Below are 21445 nucleotides of genomic sequence, written 5' to 3'. Positions count from 1 at the left end.
TCTTTCCCTCAAAGAACACAGATTAAATAAACTTTTAAAAATACCTTTTCATTTGAAATCTGCACAAGTCCTGTGTTAATTGAGATGTCAGCAGTCAGATGATACACCATCCACAGAATGGCTCCATGGCTTTTTCCAGTCCTAGAAAGAAAGAGCTTGAGTATTATTTTCTACTAAGTTTATATAACACCTGGACCTAAAGCAAAGTCTCCAGTGTGATGAAGCACAGGGAAACTATTAGAAACAGATGTCATAAGAAGAAAAGCCTAGGACTGGGTCCATGGTGATTCAAAAGGCATTCCCATTAGGTAAGTAATATAGAGGGGAAAGGAGTATCTTCTGCCTTTTAATGTACAAAGGATAACATTTCCCCTTTTTCTATGGAAGTATTTATCATAAACACTGTCTCATTTTCATAGCCTCTACTTCACAGAATTTGGTTAAAAAGCACAAATTATTTTTCGACATTCTATCAAGCCTTCTGAACGCAGGTAATCTCTGGGAATGGAACTCATGCTGCCCCAGTACACCATGGATGCTGAAGCATGAGTCTATGCAGATTGCCCTGACCTCTGACAGATTCCCATATGATCTTCACAGAACCCAAAGATCTGCCAACTTTGGAGACACACAATACGAACTATAAAGGTAAAACTGAAATAAACCTCATCATATGAAGTGAATTAGAGTTATAATTATATAAAATGGGTCTCATATAGAGCAACAAAGCCAAGTTACAGAAGTGTTTAGGCAAGAAGTTTGCTGCTAAATGAGAAGACCACGTTTTGAAGTACTTGAAATCAAGTTTTCTATTTAGTGGGTTCTTTTTTCTCTTTTAAATAGTTTTAGAGCATTCCAGAAATGTCCAGAATAAGTTATAGGTATCGGTGCATTGATATATCGATTGGTTATCGGATTGGCCTTAAAGGATATCGGATTGGCATAAAAGGAGAAATGACATTATCAGCTTTTTTCCAGTTGTTATAGCCAATAATCATGGCTGCGACCACAGAGCACCCTAGTGAGCATAGTCTGGTCCCCATGCCCCACTGCTGGCCCAAACCCACAGCAGGCTACTAGTCCTGGTGAGCAGCAGCAGAGGAATCGGGCACTGGAGAGTGGTCACAGGGAGCCATGCTAGGCAACAAAGGGACCATTACCGGCTCCTGCTGCTGCCACAGCAACACCACACATGCAGCAGAGACACAAGTACCAGGGGCTACTGTGGAGATGTTGAGCAGTGCATGGGCAGGCTAAGGTGCCACACAGACACTGGGCGTCTGCAAAAGTGGCTTCTCCCCTGTGGCCGCAGGAGCTTGGCTGCACAGGACCCACCAGCACTGAAGCAATAGCATGGCTCTGGGGCTCCAAACGCACCTGGCACCGCTGTTCACAAGAGGCCTGGGATGGCAGCACAGGCTGTGCTGGGAAAGGGTAGGAGCCATGGGTAAGGGGGTGATGTGCATGGGAATAAGGCGGTTACCACCTTCCCTATCGAGAGCCAGAACAGGCAGGAGGAATGTGTGTGTGTTAAAAATGCACAGGACCAGAGGCGAAGCAGTGGCACTGCAGGGCACTGTTGGCAGCGCTCTGTCCCCGCCTCCCTCCCCCCCATGTCATTCATAACTGGCAACTTGCTAGTTATTAAATAAATATGAATTTAGCTGCTTATAAATATGGGCAGTTACAGTTGAGGATGCTTGGCACTTCAAAGTTACTGACATTAATACACATATATTTGAAAAATAAACCATGAACCAGCTCTGAAAGTACTTATCACCGGGAAGCAGCTGGTTTTATTTGGAAGAGTGAAATAAACATCTAGATCTTCATAGTTTCATAGTTTCAGGGTTGGAAGGGACCTAATAGATCTTCTAGCCCGACCCCCCGCCAGGGCGGGAGAACAACCCAAAAAAAAAAAAAAAAAAAAAACCACTCACCCTAAAAACAAAAACAGGACTCAAATGAGTCCAACCAGGTAAGTATCTTGTCCTAATACAATTTAACAAATTATGAAAAGTTATATTTATATCTTATCTAATAGAATGCTGTTTTCAAAATATAACTAACTAATATATTAATATACCTCTACCCTCTATTCCACTTTAATTATGTGAGTTATGAGCTATCTGTAAACATATGTAGATTTTAAATTTAAGAGTAGGCAGCATGCAAGGCTAAGATAGAACATAGTTCTATGTCAGTGTAGCCTTTACAATTTTGGTCATCTGTTTAACATTATCAAGTGTGGTCTCAATATTAAGTGTAGTATACAAACAGGAACAGATCTGGGGGCCCTGGGACGGAATGCAGCTGCACACCCCCCTGCTTTGATTTCTACTCCACTGAAAGTTTATTTTCAACTGCCCAGCAGGAACAACCAAATTTGTATTCAGATGGATTTGAGAGTCTACTGACTTCATAGCAACCCTTGGTCTTCCTCTAAGCAAGCTAGCTTTGCTTTTACTATTATCCTATCAATTATGAAATACCGGTAACATTGCTCTAATCATCCACCAGCATGTCCAATAAAGGTGTGCTGCTACTTAGGAACTTGTACTGTCTGGCATTGTTCTTAGTGGATTTGAACCCACAACAAATCAGAGACAGGGAGGGGAGGGGGGGAATTAAAAGCAAGCTGAGATGTGCAGTGGTGCAGCAGTCAGAGGCAGGAGGGAGTTGCAAAGGCGAGGCAGAGTTAAGTTAATGCAGTGACCTTTTCTTTGGTTATTCATTTCAGCAGATGATGGAGGCTGTGGGAGGCTGAACTAATAGCCCAACTATGAATGCATAAAACCAGACATGGACAGGTGAGAGGGGTTGGTGTCCCAGGACAGGGGTCCTGCCAGTGGCTGAAGTGAGTCCTCCCTTGACCCCAACTGTTTGTTTCTGTATGTTGAGGATAATGGGCAGTGGAGGCCTGCTATGGACATGCAGTGGGGAGAGGGCGGGGGAAAATGTTGGGCAGGGAGTTACAGCTTTGCTCCCAGCTGCCCCATGGCTGGGGTGAGGGTGAGGGGAATTGTTTGGGAGGGTTTTTGAGGGGAAGGGGCTCCCAAGGGCCAGGAGGGGCTGGAAGGAAGGCGGGGGGTCATGGGCATCAAGGGATTTTTAGAAGGAAGGCCTGTAGGGTAAAGAGGTTTGGGGTGAGGAGGGGCTGAGGACATGTGAGGAGCAGATAGGGTTTGGGGCTGAGGAAAGTAGTGGGGTCTGTGGGGGTGAAAGAGTGAGAGGCTGCAATAAGAAGTCTGAATGCTCACAGAAGCAGGGGATGGCATGGTGGAGTGTAAGGGAGCTAGTGGAGGTCTGATGGGTTTCGATCATGATGGGGTGGGACTAAGCATGAGGATATGTGGGACAGCAAGGACAGAGCGGAGCCAGGGGACATTTGAGGTGGCAGGGGCAATATAGAAGGGCAGTGAAGGGCGCTTCTGGCCCACGGTGGAATGTCTGGGGCAATTATGTGTGGGGGTGCAGTTCTGTCTGTGGCCAGGCTGGGAGAATAACAACTATATCCCCCAGGACTAAGTGCCTGCCCCATCCTGAAGCTGGCAGCCGGCCCTGCACAGACTCCATTGTATTTGTTTTTTCTTGGATCATAAACTGAATAATACAGCCCTAGGTCCCCTAGCTAGTAAATCTTCTAGTTTCTTTTTAATGGGAGAAAAATGTGCGGTGTGATGAGGTGATGCACCATACTCCCTGCACCAAACTTTTAAAAACCCTACCCATGTATACAAATCATCTGAGTGTAAGAAAAGTGAAAGTTCTGTTAGCTCCCCCTTCTACGTTACATCTTACCGTAACAGCTTCATGGAACCCTCTGTGCTGAGACGGTGCTGTGGTACAGTCTGTCTGAAATCAAATGTCATGACCTGCTGGGGATCTGATAGTGACTTGCAAGGGTATTCCCACAGTGGGTGAGGCTCTGCCTCCTTGGACTCTCGAAAATTCAGAGAATTCTGAAAGAAAAAACAATCTTGTAACAACTTCAAAGTTTGCATTTGGCAAGCACTGGCCCTGAACCACTTATGGTGAGCCTGCAATGCCATGGTATGTCTCCCAATCAATCTCTGCAAATGTCCTGACTCCATGCTATACTTGCTTCCCACAGAGTTAAGTCACTATCTCAGTCCTCAGCTTCAAGTTGGGCTCAGGATATATAAAACTGCCTGAAGTTCCAGGATGAGGACTTAGGCAGAAGCTCTGCTCAATGGGCACAAGTAAATTGTCACAAAGGTAAAATTCATCTGTATGAGAGACTGCTTTGTCAGTCTGAACCAACTCTCAACCTCATCACTTTCTGTTCCAAATGCAAATTGTGCTTCTTTGGCTTACATATGTATAGAGGCATGTACATTCATTTGTTTTTAAAACAAAAAAGAACAAAAATCCCTTTCATATGAAACACTCCACTGCATACAGTCCTCTCCCTCAGGAGGAGATGAAAGAGAAAACAGACACACACAGACCTCAGTTACACAGCTTAATGTGCTACTGGAAGGCACTTGTGTAATGATGATGAGGGAGGCTACAAGTACACAAAATACTAGTTTCATTTCACTTTATTTACACTTGGACAGGTTAATAGGTACCTGAATTCTAAAGAGAGTTCCTCTACTTTGAGATCACTTAATAGCTTAAATACTTTTGTATTGGTAAAGCAGTAATTCAGCAAAGCAGTTCAGCATGTGTTTCAGTTTAAGAACAAATATAGATTCTTTGCTGAATTACAGTCATTGCCACTGCTGAATTTAGCAATGCTGGTTACAATTAAAGTAGTACCAGTAAAAAAATGCTGGTATCTAGGAACCAAGTTAAAAATAGTTCACAGCCCAGATTATGATTCTCTCATTCAAAACTGTAATTATCCCAAACCTCTGTTTCCAGAGGCATTTATAAATAGTGTAGCTACTTTTTTGTAAATATAAAAAAATCTGCAGTGGAGAAACCTACACTTTTCTTGATTATGTTTTGCCAAGACACTTATACAAATGTTTAATATTATAAAAATTCTACTCTTGAATAGATGGAAACTACCAGGACCTTTCTACACAAAGATCCTTATTTAATAAATTAAGTTACATGCTGGAGAGCTATGCTCAAGATGACTATATGTAATGTAATGCTCAAAATGCTCAAGATGACTATATGTAATTTCTGCAATAAAGATGATACTTAATGGCTTGGCCCAATAATCAATACAGTTTATGACAAAGAATTTACTATTCAAAGCTACATTCTGTTTCTAGTTCTTAATGCTTAAAAGTGGCAAACAGCTTTGCCATATCAGAAGAAATCCGAAAATAAGAAAGAAAGAATGTTGCTATAGGAATTAAATAGCCTAAAAATGAAAAACAGAACATTAAGGTTCCATGTCAAACATCACACACACATTCCACTTGTATTCCACAAAATGGTTTTTAAAGCATAGCTAAAACTTGAGCTGTAACATCATATCCTGTTTGAAGAGTTCAAATGTGATCCCTCTTACCCCAATCATATCATCCATAATGTGAACATCAAACCCTTCACAAGTACGACATGGACTTCGGATTCTCCACAAGTCCTAAGAGGAAAAGTAAGCAATCTGGTTAGGAAAGGTTTTGGTTGCGAATGAAGCTGTTAACTATATAAGTGTAATGTGTTGAAAATTGTAAGAAAACATTTTAAATATCTATTCTAAAGTGAGTTGGGGGAAAAAAGGCTAATAATAGGATTACTACAGGGTGTCACAAAACTCAGTACCCATGGGCACTAACTTTTTTTTTTTTTTTTTTGTCTTTTGTCCTGTTCAGGTGAAAATGCCACAAAAATTAACTGAAGAAGAGTCCTGGCACCAATTCAAAAGAAAACTGAGACACATATTGAAGTTAATGGTAACCAGTTTGAAGTCTGTTATAATGCCTATGATTCCTGACTTTTGCATCACTGTATATTAAACGTTTAGGTCTCAGGTAAGAATTCAAACCACAGCAACCTAAACTGGTTACTATCTTTCTTCTGCTTGGTTTCCTTTTAAACCAGTTGATCAAAGTTTAGTTCCTAGAGGACCAGTGCCTAAATCAGAAAAGGAATCATTAGTCCATCTCAGAGACGCAAATAGCATGCAAATCATTATCCAAAGACTGGAGTCTTGCCCCGCCTAAACTACACCCTCCAAATGAGGAGGCATACTGATAAGATATTATGGCAGGAAACAATACATAATTCCCTAAAAAATGTCAACTGTCAGAGCTGTTCAGACACTTCAATTTACTTTATTTTGCATAAAAAGAATGAACACTTAAAAAAGCTGCCTGTTCTAATCAATCTTAAAACTGAAGTACCAAAACTGTGTAAATAGCTCTGCTGAATGAAAAAACATTCTCCTACAGGAGTTTTACTGATGAAGCCTAAAACCTAATTTTCAGAGTTATTTCTAATTCATTTCTTACTCAGCTGCAGACAGATGCAAGCAAAACCACTGAATTTACTGAAGACAAATAGATTCTTACAGTCATTATCTTTATTTCAACCTCTATCAATCCACCCACAGCCCCTATGAGGCAAATGTTATTTTTCAGGCATGCTTCTCCCATTGATGATCCAACACAAATATGTTCTCAAACAAAAACAGTCCAAAAATCCACATAACATGAGTATTTTGGTTTTCATGTTTAGCTACAGCAAGAAATAAATTTTCTTTTCCCATGCCACTGGAAAGTTGTTCCAAGCATGATCATATGAATGTCACTTAGAACATTACTTACCTTTATGAACATAGCTGTTTGAATACATCTAAGAAAACTAATTCCAAACGTACAAAAGCTAAGTTTTCTTTTGCAAAAAGACCAAAGCTAGTAAGAAAGCACATACAAGTTAAAAGGGTAGATTGTTAAACAATCAGCGGTTGCACTATTTCCCTCCAGCCCCAAACAGATTTCCTGTTCAAGAATTTCAAATGCTTTTATTTCCTTAGGATCGACATCTTATTACACTTTTGCACACCTATTAAGTTACTTCACCCATCATATAGTTCAGTTGACTCTGCATTAGTGAACATACTTCAGCAATTCCCCAGAGCAACTGTTCTCAATCATTTTAGACTCAAGGCACCCCTCAGAAAATGCTCACTTCAAGTTTTCACTTGCTATTTTTTGACTAGTGAAAAAATTATTAATTCTTCTGTTGCAAAGCACTCAGAAAGACCAGAATGTTTTTGATACTGTGGATTCCTCTTTGAAATCTCTGGGTTTATCTTGTGAATCACATGTGCCTAACTAACAGTGCTAATATTGCATGGCACACTACAGTATCCTTGAACGGATCTCAGGGCACCGCATGGTGCCACAGTAACCTGGTTGAGAACCACTGCCCTGTAGAAATGAGCAATAAAACTCACAAAGCCAAGATACCTTAAAGTATCTTTGCTGCCTTTACAGTCACGTTTTCCAGCAAGAGCCTCCAAAACTACATCTGGGTGGTCCCTCAAGGCTTGGACTCACCTTCCTCACCCTACCATTATTTCTTACCTGGAGTGGTACAAATGCTTAAAAGAACAAGGATCAAAGAATGACTTTGACCCAGAGCATGTGACCGGTGCTGCAGGGCAGAGCGGGGCCACACAGGAAAGCTGCTTGCCGCTGCAAGCTCTACACTGCCCTGGCAAGCCATCTCCTGCCCATGTGGCAGTAGCAGGAGCAGCGACATAGTGTTGCGCCCCTTACTGCTGCGGCGTAGGCAGGGGACGGCTCACCAGGGGACTGCAGAGCTCACAGCGGCAAGCAACTTCCCTGTGTGGCCCTGCTTTGCCCTGTACCATCGGGTCACACCTGCTAGGCTGTGGAGGCCCCAGGGGAAGGGCAGCAGGGTGGGGAGCCCAAGCCTGCAGTGGGCAGCCTGCACCCGCCCCCATCCTGTGAACTGATCTGGGGAGCATGGGTCCCCCCTGCTGTCCCCAGGAGTGCACACAGTGGCAGGGAGCTGTACCTCCCCACCCCGCCCGCAAAGCCTGCAGTGGACAGGCAGCGGTCGGGGGGAGGGGGAGCTGGCTCTGTGCTCCTCTCTGCTGCAGGAGCTGCTGCCCTCCTGTGGGTGGGAGCTGGGGCTCAGGCGCTGCTGTGGGGAGCAGGCGGCTATGGACCCAGGTCCCTAGTCCCATAGTTCTGGCAGCTGGGGACCCCCTCTGGTAAGGCTGGGGAGGGCAGGGGGATGTGGCTTGGGAGAGAGGGCCCGGACCTGCATTCTGTGAGCTAAGGGGGCAGGGGGAGCTCTGATTTTCTATGACAAAAAACTCAATATCAAATACCAAAATGTATAGGTTTTTAGAAATTATTTTATTATAGTGATTTAGGCACTGGTAGGCTTCCAAATTCCAAATATATAAAAAAAATTGTGTTCAACTGATACCTATATATACAGTAGCCTTTCAGTTTCATCACAGCTCTCCCGCTGTCCGCCCCAGGCAAGCCAACATCTTACAAACTGAGGTTGTGGGTGCTTTTGGTACTCTGTCCAAAACTGTAGCTGGTGCCAGGCAGTCTGGCTCAGTAAACTGCAGAGTGAAGATCTTCTAGTCTGGAAGGCTGCAGGAGAATACTGGCTCACTTCTGAGCTGCCCTGGGGACTACCTGTAAGACACTGGAATACAACCCAGGGTAAAGGGGAATCCTTGCTGCAAGGCCACGAACTACTGTTGATGTCTGCAGCTAGAGTGGGTTAAATTTGTAATAGGCAGTGTGCTTATTCCTTTGTTACAGTTTAATCCAGTGGCTTGGGTTTGGGACTATCAGGTGTTGGCAGAGGTCTCAATAGTGCCTGAGGCCATGCAGATGTCCTGAGCCTGTCAGGGGCTAAGGGCCTAGGACACAGAGTGGACTTTGGCCCAAAAGCAAATAGCAGCCAAGAGAGGGATGCCAGTCTAGCTTGGGCGGAAGCTGAGAAGGGCCAGGAGAACCAGGCAGAGCCAAAGTAGGTTGGTTTAGTGTATAGCGCAGGGCAGAGATGTGGCCAGGGGGCCCAGACAGACCAAGCCAGAGGAGGCTCACTGCTCAAAGCAGGGCTGAAACAGGGCCAGGAGGGTGCACACAGAGCCAAAGCAGGCTCAGCACCCAGGCAGGACAGAGACTGGGCGACGGCTAAAGTAATCAAGATAAGAGCTGGTGCCCAGAAGCCAGGTCCAGCATAGTAGGCCAAAGATTGAAAGTCCAGCTAGAGAAAAGTGGTGGAGGCTGAGAAGGCTGAGGCCCCAACAAGGGAGTGATGATACAGTAACACCTGTGAGGCACAGACATGGCTGTAGGAGAGTTTGGAGGCCATAAATAGCCAGTACTTATGGCTACAGGTAGGCCTGCGAGACAATGACAGGTCAGGAGGGCCCACTTGGCCCAAGAAGGACAGAACTGAGGCCAGCAGCGTCTGGGAGGGACCTGCTGGCTGTCACAAAGACTGGGGTTTACTCTAGGACCCATTAGGCAGCCTTCCTTCCAATCAACTGAATATATCAAGGTGTGCCAGGTGACTGAGAACAGAAGGGTACCCTACAGATGGAGCAGGACAAGGCTAGCCTGGTCACCAGGGGGTGTCACGGCTGCCCCTGGAACCTGAACATTGCCCCACACATACACACACACGCTGCCTGTGCCATTTATGGCACACGTTGCAGGTTGGCTAGTTCTGAGGAACGACATGTAGGGAGAACGCCATTTGAGGGTCTCTGTACACAGTATATATTCTGATCCATGTGCTACCAGCCTCTGTCCTTTTAAAGAAGAATTCCAGCAGAGTCCATATTAATATTTTTTGTGAAAAAAAAATCTTACTACTTTACCTTCACTAAGTCTTCCATTTGGCAGAGGTTATTAGTGTGCTGACAATAGTTATCCAGGATCACCTCTCATTGAACCCAATGATTCAGTTAATAGGCAATATTTCAGTTCAACGTTTATCTATTTTCTAGAACATATTGCTGGTTCTCTAATGGAGTGAGATATTTTACCACAGTTTCAGAAATACACATTTTATTACTAAATTTATTGCTGTGCTGCAACAGCCCACAAATTTTTCTGCTGATACTGGATCCTGTTCACCAAATAGCCACTTTACACAGAACATCAGCAGTGATGGTATAAGCCAGATGTTTGAAATAAATGTCTGCTGCATCAAAAAATAAAACCCTAGGGTGATTATGAAATGTCTGATAGGTCTATCCAATGATGTTTAAGAAATGTAGAAGGGTTAGAACAGCAAGAAGAATAAACTATTTAGTACAATTACCTGGAATACTTTTGAATTCTCCCCCATTATGAAGTTTACTTTGGATCCACTAGGATAATTGAAACTTGCCATGTATGAAGAAAAAAAAATGTGTTTTTATCCTTTTCTAAGTTAACTATAAAGTTATCATTCTGTTTCTCATAATTCTGTAAAACATCAGTCAAAGAAAGGCTGATCAAATACCTAACTAAGCGGGTCCTCCTTCCTATTCACCCAAGTTGCTGGGAATACAAGTACACTTTCCAGAAGAAGGAAGAAGAATCCTACAAATATCTTTAGTATCACAGTACTAATTAAAATACAGAACTTCCATGTATGGTGAAATTATTCAGCACAGCCCTAGTTTTCAGAAGTGACAAATGATTGTTGGTGCTGAATTTGAGACATCACGGAAAACCATAGTTGTCAGAAGGAAAGGAGTTTGAATTTGGAAACCAGCTGTCCTCAAAAAATTGGGCATCCAAAAATTAGACTTCCCAAAATTATTAGTCTCTGAAGAGTCAAGTTGCATACATCTATTTTAACAAAACTGATAGGAGAATCCAAAATCAGCTATATTAATTCATACATTGTTTTACACATTAAAATGCATCTAAATGCTGCTTAAAATAAATGTCGTGCAAACAAATTTGCTGACAGACACACTTTTTTAAAAATCACAAAGACCTGTATTTCTTCTGGGACATCCCACAAAACCTGTCAGAGCAAACTATTCAACAGTACCAGGCACATACAATGGATTGGCACAGTGTAGTTCTGTTCAACTCTTACTGCTCAATAACTTCAAATGACTGAATACAAAGCTGACTGTACAAGATCCTTAAGACGACTATCTGTCTGCTGCTAACATAAAACTGAGCTATGTCATGTATGTAATAGACAGCATAACCTCCCGCTTAACATTCTATTGTATGCCATTATTCTTAAAAGAAAGCAAAATACCTGTCTTTGTTTTATCTGAGTGTAACTGTGGATGCAATCTTATTTTTAAAACATATTTGATTCTGTACCCAAAGTTAGTAATTTGACCTTCCTCAGGATAACAAGCTGGTTTAATAAAACAAAACAAAACCAACCCCCTCCCCCCCACAAACATACTGTTGTGCGTGTGCAAAATCTATTTTAAATATTTGAAGGAATGCTTCAAGTTTGCAGGCAGCATTGATTAGTAATTAAGGAAAGATTAGAGTCAGTAAACAGCACTATCATATGGTTTTGATAAACTACAGATATCCCAACTGGTTAAATTTTTCAACCCCAGCTCCCCCAATACCAGATGGGCAAGGCGAGCAGGGAGGAAAGCAGTTTGTATCTAGCTGGATGCATACTTTTTCAAAACTCCCTACAAAAATCTTTCAAACCTTTTCACAAGGAGCCATTTGATTCAGCCCATGGATCTGCAGCTTCAGGTGGTCACTTTTCCCCTGCCATGGCAGAGAGAAATAGTGGCCAAAGGAGCTTTCCTCTTGCCTCGATGGAGAGAAACAGTGGCCGCAGAAGCAATCACCCCCATCTATCATTTTAAAGGTACTTATTGGCTTCCATTATCATAGTAACTGAGCACTGCACAATCTATCTTTTTTCTTCCAAGCACCCCAGTAAGATAAGAGAGTAGTTATTTTACAGATGAACTAAAACCTTGAAAGACTAAGTAACTTGCCAAACAAAGATCACAGAGGAAATCTATAGCTGGCAAGGATTTTAACTCAGGTCTCCCAAGTCTTAGGATCTATTCATTATTTTCTTTGGTGCAACGGGAAAAACAAACCAGTAAAACACAGAATATACATCTCTATATGAGAGTTACTTGATCAAGCTAAAAAAAATAAAATCCATACTTGTCTGTTGCACTTGGGCTTTAAGTTTACAATGGTTATAATTATCACCTGTTTTAAAACAGAAACAAGAGGGGAACCAGCAATTAAGATGCACTCAAACATGGTCTGTGCTTTGTAAAGATTGCTGTGTTCCCTCACCACTGGCCAAAATTAATTTTTAAAAAGTTTGTAAACCAGACAGAGTCCTCTGTTCCCAAAATATTATTTACAAACTTATTATTCTACAAATAAAAACAGAATGACAAATTTCAAGCAACGTCTATCTATTTGACACAGGGATTTAAAAATAAATAGTTAAAAATACTTCAATTTCACCAAAATAATTGAAGCTCCTAGTTTCTGATGTAAAACGGGAAGTAAATAGCAATGTTTCAGTTTTTGCAATTTAAAAAACAAAGCAAAAACCCTTCAATCGTCTGTCCTTGGTGGCTTTTAATTCTCAGTATCATAATTCCTCATCAACATGTAATGCTGCCTACATGACATGCGCTCCTAAAAACATAATTTGTTTTTCTAATTAAAAATAATTTCAGTCCAAGATAAGGAATGTCTGAAATGACAGTAGGCATCTTCAAATTTCAGAAGTCAAGTTGCTCTGAGTTCGTCCTATTGTCAAGAGCAAGAATTATGCTGAAAGTGTATGGTGTTCAGATATGATAAACGTGAAATGTAAAATAATGCTGAAAAGACTCAACTTGGTCTTAACTGAAGCCATGAAAATATAAATGGCATATTTCCATCTCACCTTAAACTCTACAACCATCATGTGCAGGGAAGCAGACTGTGGCAGGACAGTGATGTTTCTGACGAGTTGATTAGCCGCTGCTGTTCTGGCATACCAAAAATGCAAGTTGTGCCAAGGTAGTAAGCTTGTAGTGAAAAAAGGTTCTCCAATAACAACAGAGACCTTGGGGGAAACAAAAAAGGACAGAGTATATGAAAAATAATAAGACAAAACAAACATGATTTACAAAATATCTGAGGTAGATACGCAGGCAGCACTTCTCAGAAATTCTGTGTTTGGCTTTAGGATAACAGAAAGCTGCACATTCCAGGTTTGTGCACATACAAAAGTTGTGCTATATGAAATATTACATGTATAGTTGAAGTAATATAACTCCTTACCATGCTTGCAGTGTTTACACAGCTGTATAGCTTAATCACATATAGGAAGTGGACCAAACTATGGGTTGAAGAAAACATGCTTATAACACCACATACAGTTGGGTTTGTACCAGTGTAATGATTTGTTTAGGACGTAAGGGAAGAATCACACCTGTGGCTGCATATACTTCTCTTGAAACCAGCATATTTTTTCAGTTTCAGTGGGACAGGAGTATAAGCTATTACTGATGGTTTGGGCTGTACCAGGATGAGTTACAATTCTTATAATGCAAGAGAAGGCAAAGGATTTTTTAGTCTGCTTATGTTTTTAAATGCCAGAACAGGACAAGTGTTACTTACCTTCTTATTTTCTAAATCAGAAGGGGTCAGCAACTCTGGACGTTTCTCTATTATTTTAATTTTATCTTCTAGATGATTGGCTTTAAAAATCTGAGAGAGAAAAAGAAATCATTTGTGCTTAACTTTTACCTAAAGATATAAGAACAGACCCAAAATTCTATTAAACTACCATTTTAAACACTAATAAAGATGGAAAACACTATATAGAAGGTAAATTAATACAAATGATCTCTTTTGGCTGGGATGATATAATTAGAGATGGTCCTGCTTTGAACAGGAGGTTGGACTAGATGACATCCTGAGGTCCCTTCCAACCTTAATTCTCTATAATTTTATGATTTTCATAACTCTTGATCTTCTAGATGTGTTGCACAAGTCTATTCCACTTTTGACACATGCACTGAGCTAGTAGTAGCACCCACTGCCAAGAACACATACCTTTTATCTCATCACGGCTCCAAAGAACATTGCCCCAACACTCCCTCCACTGGGCCCCAAAGCAGGTTCCAAGATAAATGTGTCAATACACCCTGAGTAATAGTTATGATAAGTATTCACTTTTCCTTCTCAGAATGATTGAACATATTATTTCACTTCAAATGATTCCAAAGATAGAAGGGCTTGAAGTCTATTTGCATATGAAGCACAAAACAGATATGTCAAAGTCTGCATCAGACATGAAGTGGCTGACAACATATTTTGAGAATGCAGGAATGGATAACTAAGTAGCTGCTTTTCAAATATCCCCCAAATTGACACATTTTTCAAGTCAGGGACTGAAGTAGTTCCAGTGCCAGTAGAATGAGCTAGAACTATGATATGGATGATGTGCATGCTCTGCTTGGTAGCAGGAGACTATACAAGCCTTTATCCAGGAATCTTTGAAATCAGAATAGTTAACTTTCCATTCTCTCAACACATAAAATCAATAGGAGAGGTAAGGCTCTAAAAAAACTGTATGCAGTCTAAGTGAAAAAAAAAAGAGAAGGCTTGTGGGATACAAAGGTTTGGAAACCTAATTTTCTTATGGGTATCAGGTTTGGGAAAAAGACAGGGAGGCTGGTACCCTGGTTGAGGTAATATAGATTTTTTTTGGCAAGTATTTTGAGTATGGCTTTATGGAACCAATTTTGAATGTATTGTGCATGGGGAGCCTTCACTCTCCTGACTGATGTAATGACCAGACAAATCTCTAAAAGGTGTTTTAGCAAACAATTTTTCATTGGCTCAAATAGCAACTCCAGGAGAGCTACTGGCATACAATTTAAGTCCTATAGAGGTACCAGGGTCCTGGCTGGTGGGAAACAAAGTCTAATTAGGCCACTAAGCAATGAAGCGTTCACATGATAAGAAAAAAATTGTGAACATGAATTAGGAGATAAATTGCAGATTTGGAAGTCAGATGAACCTTCAGCCTGCTGATGGATAGTTCTATTTCTTTAGTGTGTCACAAGAAACCTGGAATGTCTTGTATTCAGGCCTGAATCAGTCTTACGCTATGGACACCCATTGACCTGGCATAAAAATGTCAGTTTAACACAGTTCGTGTTCCTAAATAAGGTTTTTCTGCTTTTCAGAAATGTATACTGAATTGTCAGGGGGAAAAAAAAGGTATTTCTAGAAAGCCCAGCCACTCAAATGGCCATAACATAAGATAGAACAGGGACAGGCAATTATTTTGGGCAGAGGGCCGCTTACTGAGTTTTGGCAAGCTGTCGAGGGCCGCATGGGTAGCTCCGCCGCTTGACAGGTGCCCTGCCCCCTGGTCACCATCTTGTGACCAGAAGTCCTGCCCCCTAATCCCTGACCGGTGCCACCAGAAATCCCTCCCTTTGCCCCCAGTAGTACTCCTTTCAGCAAGGGGTTTTGCTATCTCAGAACCAGAAAAATACCAAATTATATTCTTAAAAAAAAAAAAAAAAAAATCAAACATCTACAACGTTCATTAATTTGATTTAAAAAAATATTTTTGTCTTGATTTACATGCGTTTGTGTAGTGTACACAGAAGTGACTACACAATAGCTTAAAACGAAGTCTTACTCGTGTATATTGTGGGGGAGAGTATAGGTTTGTGTGGGCTGTGGGTGTGTGGGGTGAGGGAGCATGTGGGTGTGGATATGTGGGGTGTGGGTAGGTATGGGGGAGGGTGGCTGCGGTTCATTTATGGCAGTGCAAGGGGAGGTGTGTGTACATGGTAGGGTGTACGTGTGGGACTCGCCCTATGAACACACACACACTCTGCCCCTGTGCCTGCAGACATGCACGTGCATGCATGCATACCCTCACGCACACACACACCCAGTGCAGTTCTGTACTCCGTGGGCCGGGAATGCAGCCAGGAGCCACAGCCACATGGTGTCCGAGCAGGGTGGGGGCAGAAAAGCAGGGAACTGGCTGGGGTTGTGCAGGGCTGGGCTGCTCAAGCCTCCAAGCCTGCTGAGGGCTCCCTCTGGGTCCTATTGCCCCTGCCTCCTATCAGCCTTGACAGGGAGCCAGGGCAAATAAATAATAATTTACTAAATTTTTAGGGGCTCTGCAGGCCAGATAGAATGGCCTGGCGGGGCGAATCTGGCCCACAGGCCATATTTTGCCCGCCCAGTCAGGAATGGGATAGAGAACAAGGCTGTAACAGAGATTACAACTCTGTGTAGGAACAGGTTTAGGGACCACTATACAGATAGTGAGAACAACTCGCATAAGAATATTTGCTCTGAGGCTATGAGAATAATTTTGGCATAACCTTGTTTCCATTTGAAATCTGAACATTACACAACTGAAAACAGACTTTTCCCAAGGAGCCATGTCAAACTGTATAACCCAGTAGGTTAAAGTGTTTAATTGTTGGACTGATGATATAACCATATATCATTCATTTCTCAGGCTTTGTGTTTTGGCCTTAGTGATCCTGTGAAATCCACAGCTCCGCTCACTCTTTAGTCTTCAGGATTAACTACTCACTTTCTCCATGACAGAGTGAGATACTGCAGAGTTCTCCAATGTAAACACCTAGAAAGAAAATAATGCAGTAAATCATACTGCATCATAATGTCATTGCTCTGGGATACAATCATGTATGCTCAAGAGAACTACACCTGTTTATGTAACTCAAAAAAGCAACAGCTATTGTACTGTCTGATGTTCTGTTTGTTTCTACAGAAATAAATGTAAATAAATAAAATAAATATAAAACCAACATAATTCAACAAAACTACAGGTTAAAATGTATTGCTTGCACAGCAGTAAAATTAACAATGTTTTATAGTTTATTCTGCACCATCAAAGTGCGTAGCGCACTACCATTTGTTCCAGTCTATCCCCAGAGTAACTGCAATTCATTTTCTTAATAGCAGACAAGTACAACCAAACATCATTAATTCAAACTCTGGTTAGCTGCAAATCCAAGTATCAACGTTAACAACAGATTTGGGGATTTTCAGTTTACTGAAGCACAATCCAGCAAGATTCTACCATGCTAGGACCTGGGAAGGAGGCATCATACTTCCTGAGGGAAGGGGAAGGTCATCATTTTGCACATTCTGGCCCTAATCCAGCACTTAATAATAAGCAGCTGAAACAAGAGTGAGGCACTCACAATTGGCCATAATGCTGATGATCTGTGCCCACATCATATACTTCATTCACATTCATTCCAGCAGAGTGGATTAATGTGAGAGCACACAAATTAGAAGCAACATCAAAAAAACTGCTTTGATTTATGAACTCCCTTACTAAACTTAGGCCCAGAACCATAAAGTTATTTGTAGCAGGCAAACTGAGTTATGCTCAGGCTCTTAGCATAACCTTAGGCCTTCCCGGAACTAAGCAATTAAATTGTACAGACTGCCTTATAGGTGCTGGCAAAAGCAAGTGCTGTGATTGGTATGGTGGGCTAACCAGGTACAGTAGTTTCCCTAAAAGGAAAGAAAACCAAAAACGGAATAGGATTGGAGTACCTTATCTAAAAAAGATGAGGTATGAAACTTGAGGACTGGACAGTTTGAGATGAGAAAGTTACAAAAGAAGTGGATAAACAAGGAGACCATGTGTGTTGGTGTTGCCACCCTGGGGAGACAGAAGCAACCTTGAAATTCTTGTTCGAACAATGAGGAATCCAGAAACTAAACATCTCACACACCCAGCAGATCTGAGGCCGGTACCACCAAAGGTCGCTGTTGTAACATCTAAGGAACAGCTTGCCAGGTTGTATTGCAAGGATAATTACCTTGTAATAAGCCTAGGGATTACTAATAAAGTTTACTCAATAGAAAACTGGACGAGGGGCCATGTCTATCTTTGGGGGTCTCTGATAAAAGGAATCCTGAGGCAACAGTATTTAGGCACCTAACTCTGGCTTATATGTATAATTGTAGCCTGTTTCAGTTGGATGCACCATCTACATCAGGTCTGGAGGAAATAACCACCTGAAATTATCATGGTTCTACTACTGTTTTCATTATTAGCAATGACAAGTGCAGACAACTACGTATTTCCATTTCTCAGTAGACCCTTAATGCATACCTTCAAAGCTCTGGGGGAAGACAGCCTCAAATTGAAGACAGGTGCAGCATTTACACACTAACATGCTGCCAAAGAGGTTGCTGCCAACTCAGGATTAACCACAAGTGAAACTACATGCATAGATGAATAACACCACATCACCTGAATATTTTGGGGCTTTGACAAGTTAGAGAGAATGGCTGTAAGCCATCTGATTTCACTGACTACTGCAACCATCATTTCTGTGACAGATGAAAGTGAAACACCTGCATTAGCTTACTGAAGCACTGTTTAGCAAGAGATTTATATCAAGATGATTTGTAAAGCCACACTGAGCACTTTCTGTCTCACTGCATCTTTTAGGAATGCTAGTTCAGAAATTAATTAGCAAAATCATGCAGCTGTGATAATCTTAACATCCATGTGATACCCAGGTGTACAGCATTTGCTAAACTACAGAGAGGAAAGTATTACTGAACCAGAAGCTTGCACCTCCCTAGCGAGGGTCTCACTTTATAGGCTACAGCTTTCAGAAATTCCTATGAAGACTGAAATTAACTGTGTTTTTTGGCTGATCATCCTTATTACTATCAAGCCAGTTTATTTAGACTGCAAAGAAATATGCTGGCAATGCAGGTGGATTGCAATTACAAAAGAGTCTGTTTACTGAAGTGCCAATCCAATGGACTATTGGGTAGCAGTTACTATAAATAGGATTGTTGCTAGAACTTCAATGCTGACACACAGCTCTATCATTGTGAATGGCTGGGGAACCCATGCAGTTTTATAAGGCAGAGCCTTTACAGGGGCATGCACCTTGAAATTGTCGTCTGCTTTTATGTGCTGTCCAACTGAACTAAAAAACTTTTCCTTCATCAATTCACACTCCTATTGTGGAGGGAAAAAATGGAGTTAGAAAAGGCCAGAGTCTCATGCAACCACTAAGTGGATAACTGAGCAAGTAGCACGTGCCCAGGGATTACAGAAAATATTCTTAGCTATTCAGTCTCTAACTATGGTATGTTTTAACCTGAACAACCCAGGGAGACCAAATTAAAGGTGCTAAGAGCAGCCCAGCTGTGTGATAAGAGAAGGAGCACAAGTTGATATAAAATGTAGAACACACAAGCACAATGCTCTTGTAGCATTTTATGCATCCTAATGTTATAGTCACTCCATTTCTCTTGAAAGAAAAGCCTATCAACCTCAAAACAGCAAGCACAAAATTAGAAAGTTGCTTATCCTTCTTGGAACTAAACACCATTAGCAAATGCAACAAGAAAATGAACCCAGAAAGTTGCACCTGGAACCTTTGGCTGCAGTCTAGGTAAGAAGTGACAGCTGGTCTTGCTATGTCCCTAAAGTTTTGTGGTCACAGGAAGATGACGTCACCTTTATCCCTGATACAGCGAATAAGACAAGCCCCCAATTATTACTGAAGAAGCAACTTCAGAAACAAGTCAGTATCAAGAGTTGGAAAATCAAACTATTCCAGAGAATTAACAACTGAAAAACAAAGACCAGAAAAACAACAGGAAGAAGCCAAGTACTGTACCTGCTGTGCTCCAAGATAGTGAGCCAGCACAGGAAGCAGACTGCCATCACTGATGCAGAGACAAACACTATCTGTTTTCAGAACCTACAGAAAATAGGACAAATTGTCAGCATTCTTTTTGGTCCAGATGAAAAATTTCTCAAATAGTTTTTTTCCACATCTAGTCATTTAAATATAGCTTTAAAAATAAAAAGATACTCATTCAGTGCAATAAGGACTGGGGGTAGCTGCAGAAATTCAGAATATTAGATTTTAATACAAAGGAGCGATATGCACTCCACAGTAATAATGAAGAAGTTATTACTGGTCATACACATACAAATTCAACATTAATTCCTTCTGTGATCACCAAAAGCCTGTCTGCATCCGACTAGAAGACACTCCTGTTGAAAAATATTCTGCAGTTACAAAGATCCATAGCAGATCTTTTGTGCCTGCAATTCAAGAAAACTGGATAGTAGATATTTCATAATGAGGTCTGAATACAGCTATGTTTCAAACTTAGAGTGTTCTGTGCTGTGTAAACAAACACAGCTCATTGTTAAAAGCGATGGTCCAGACCTACTTGATAAGCCACAGAAGATGGAAAGATGCACAAAAATGGCCTAGTAGTGTAAGGGGCTGATGTTAAGGGGACTTTACTCACTTTCTTCAAAGCCTTGATATATTCATTTGTTCGGTTCTGATCATTTAGTTCTCCAAAACGTGGCCTATTCCATAGCAGGTGAGCCTGACATCTACAAACAGGACTTGCAACATGGGCATCTGTTTTATCTTCTTTATCTCTATAAGTAATGGAAAACATTGAGTAATATACATGTTCTAACAGATAATATATACAGTACATAGGTGGTCTGCATTGTTCCATTTTAGTTTGGCTAGTCTTTCCTTCTACTTTTTGTTTTTGCATTTACAAAGGAGAAGACCAGATGGCTGAATTTGAAATGGCTTAATTTTAAGAAGTTTTAAATGCCCCAACCAACTTCAGTACTGAATGCCAGGTGTTTTTGACCTCTAGGAAAGGACTGCTTGTTCAAGCTTCTAAATACAGAAAGAGGCACCAGCTTGAAGCATTAGATTTTTAAAAATCTTGGCAACTGTTTCAATCATGACTAATTTTGAATTACTCCATTATCTTGAACAAGAGGTCACTGATTTTGCAAGATTCTCTGTTTGTGTGCATGCGTGTATGCATGCATGCACAAGCCAGCAAATGCATGGAGGAAGGTAGTAACTGCTGTCTTGGTTCTATTCTTGATGTACTTGACTTTCCAGAATCTGATTGAGCTTCAGTTTTCTTTCATAAAAATCAAACTAGAATTCTGTCCCTGTTACAGAACACTGATATACCAGAGACAAAGGAGGGTCCCTTGAGAACTCATCAGAATATACTCTCAGCTAAACTGCCATTTCATATACTCGCCTTTTTTTGTTTCCACACAGTTGTAATTGGTGGCGTCACATAAATGTGCCAACACTTATCTGATATTACTATGCTTAATGATGAATCTATAGCAGTGGTGAGGAACCTACAAATTCAAAGTGCCTCAGCTTTAGATATGCACCAGAGAATTATAGGCAGAAAAATTCAAAACTGTGTGCAGAAAAATTCAAAATAATGCCAAGTTAATTACTTAAAAAAAATTAAACTAAATATAACAGTACTTGACCCTTCTTTAGAAATATATACAGGTACTTATGCATGGCGGGAGGTGTGTGGGATGTGGTCAGCAGTGGGTGCTGACTTTGTGGGCGGGGGGGGAGAGTTGTGAAGGGGTGAGGATGGGTGCGTGTGAGGTTTGCAGGGGGGGTGTTGTGAAGGGGTGTGGGGAG

General features: G+C 41.3%; 1 protein-coding gene across 4 annotated transcripts in view; it reads right to left on the bottom strand.

Moving 5' to 3' along the window:
- The window catches only part of PRMT7 (protein arginine methyltransferase 7), a 57589-nt gene that overhangs the window by 4925 nt on the left and 31219 nt on the right, over nt 1-21445 (bottom strand). For 3 of the 4 annotated variants that reach the window (XM_014517686.2, XM_006019058.3, XM_014517685.2), the window contains exons 10-17: nt 20259-20397; nt 19613-19696; nt 16519-16566; nt 13560-13649; nt 12841-13002; nt 5495-5569; nt 3802-3962; nt 45-141 (exon numbers count right to left, since the gene is read on the bottom strand). In XM_014517686.2, coding sequence (XP_014373172.1) covers nt 45-141; nt 3802-3962; nt 5495-5569; nt 12841-13002; nt 13560-13649; nt 16519-16566; nt 19613-19696; nt 20259-20397 — 856 coding nt within the window. The remainder of the gene's footprint in view (nt 1-44; nt 142-3801; nt 3963-5494; nt 5570-12840; nt 13003-13559; nt 13650-16518; nt 16567-19612; nt 19697-20258; nt 20398-21445) is intronic. The other variant, XM_025198446.1, reaches the window with a different exon arrangement.

The sequence above is a fragment of the Alligator sinensis genome, unplaced genomic scaffold, assembly GCF_000455745.1.
Source record: "Alligator sinensis unplaced genomic scaffold, ASM45574v1 scaffold97_1, whole genome shotgun sequence".
Taxonomy (NCBI): domain Eukaryota; kingdom Metazoa; phylum Chordata; order Crocodylia; family Alligatoridae; genus Alligator; species Alligator sinensis.
The sequence above is the reverse complement of the archived record's forward strand: the minus strand, read 5'-3'. Positions and strand labels throughout refer to the sequence as shown.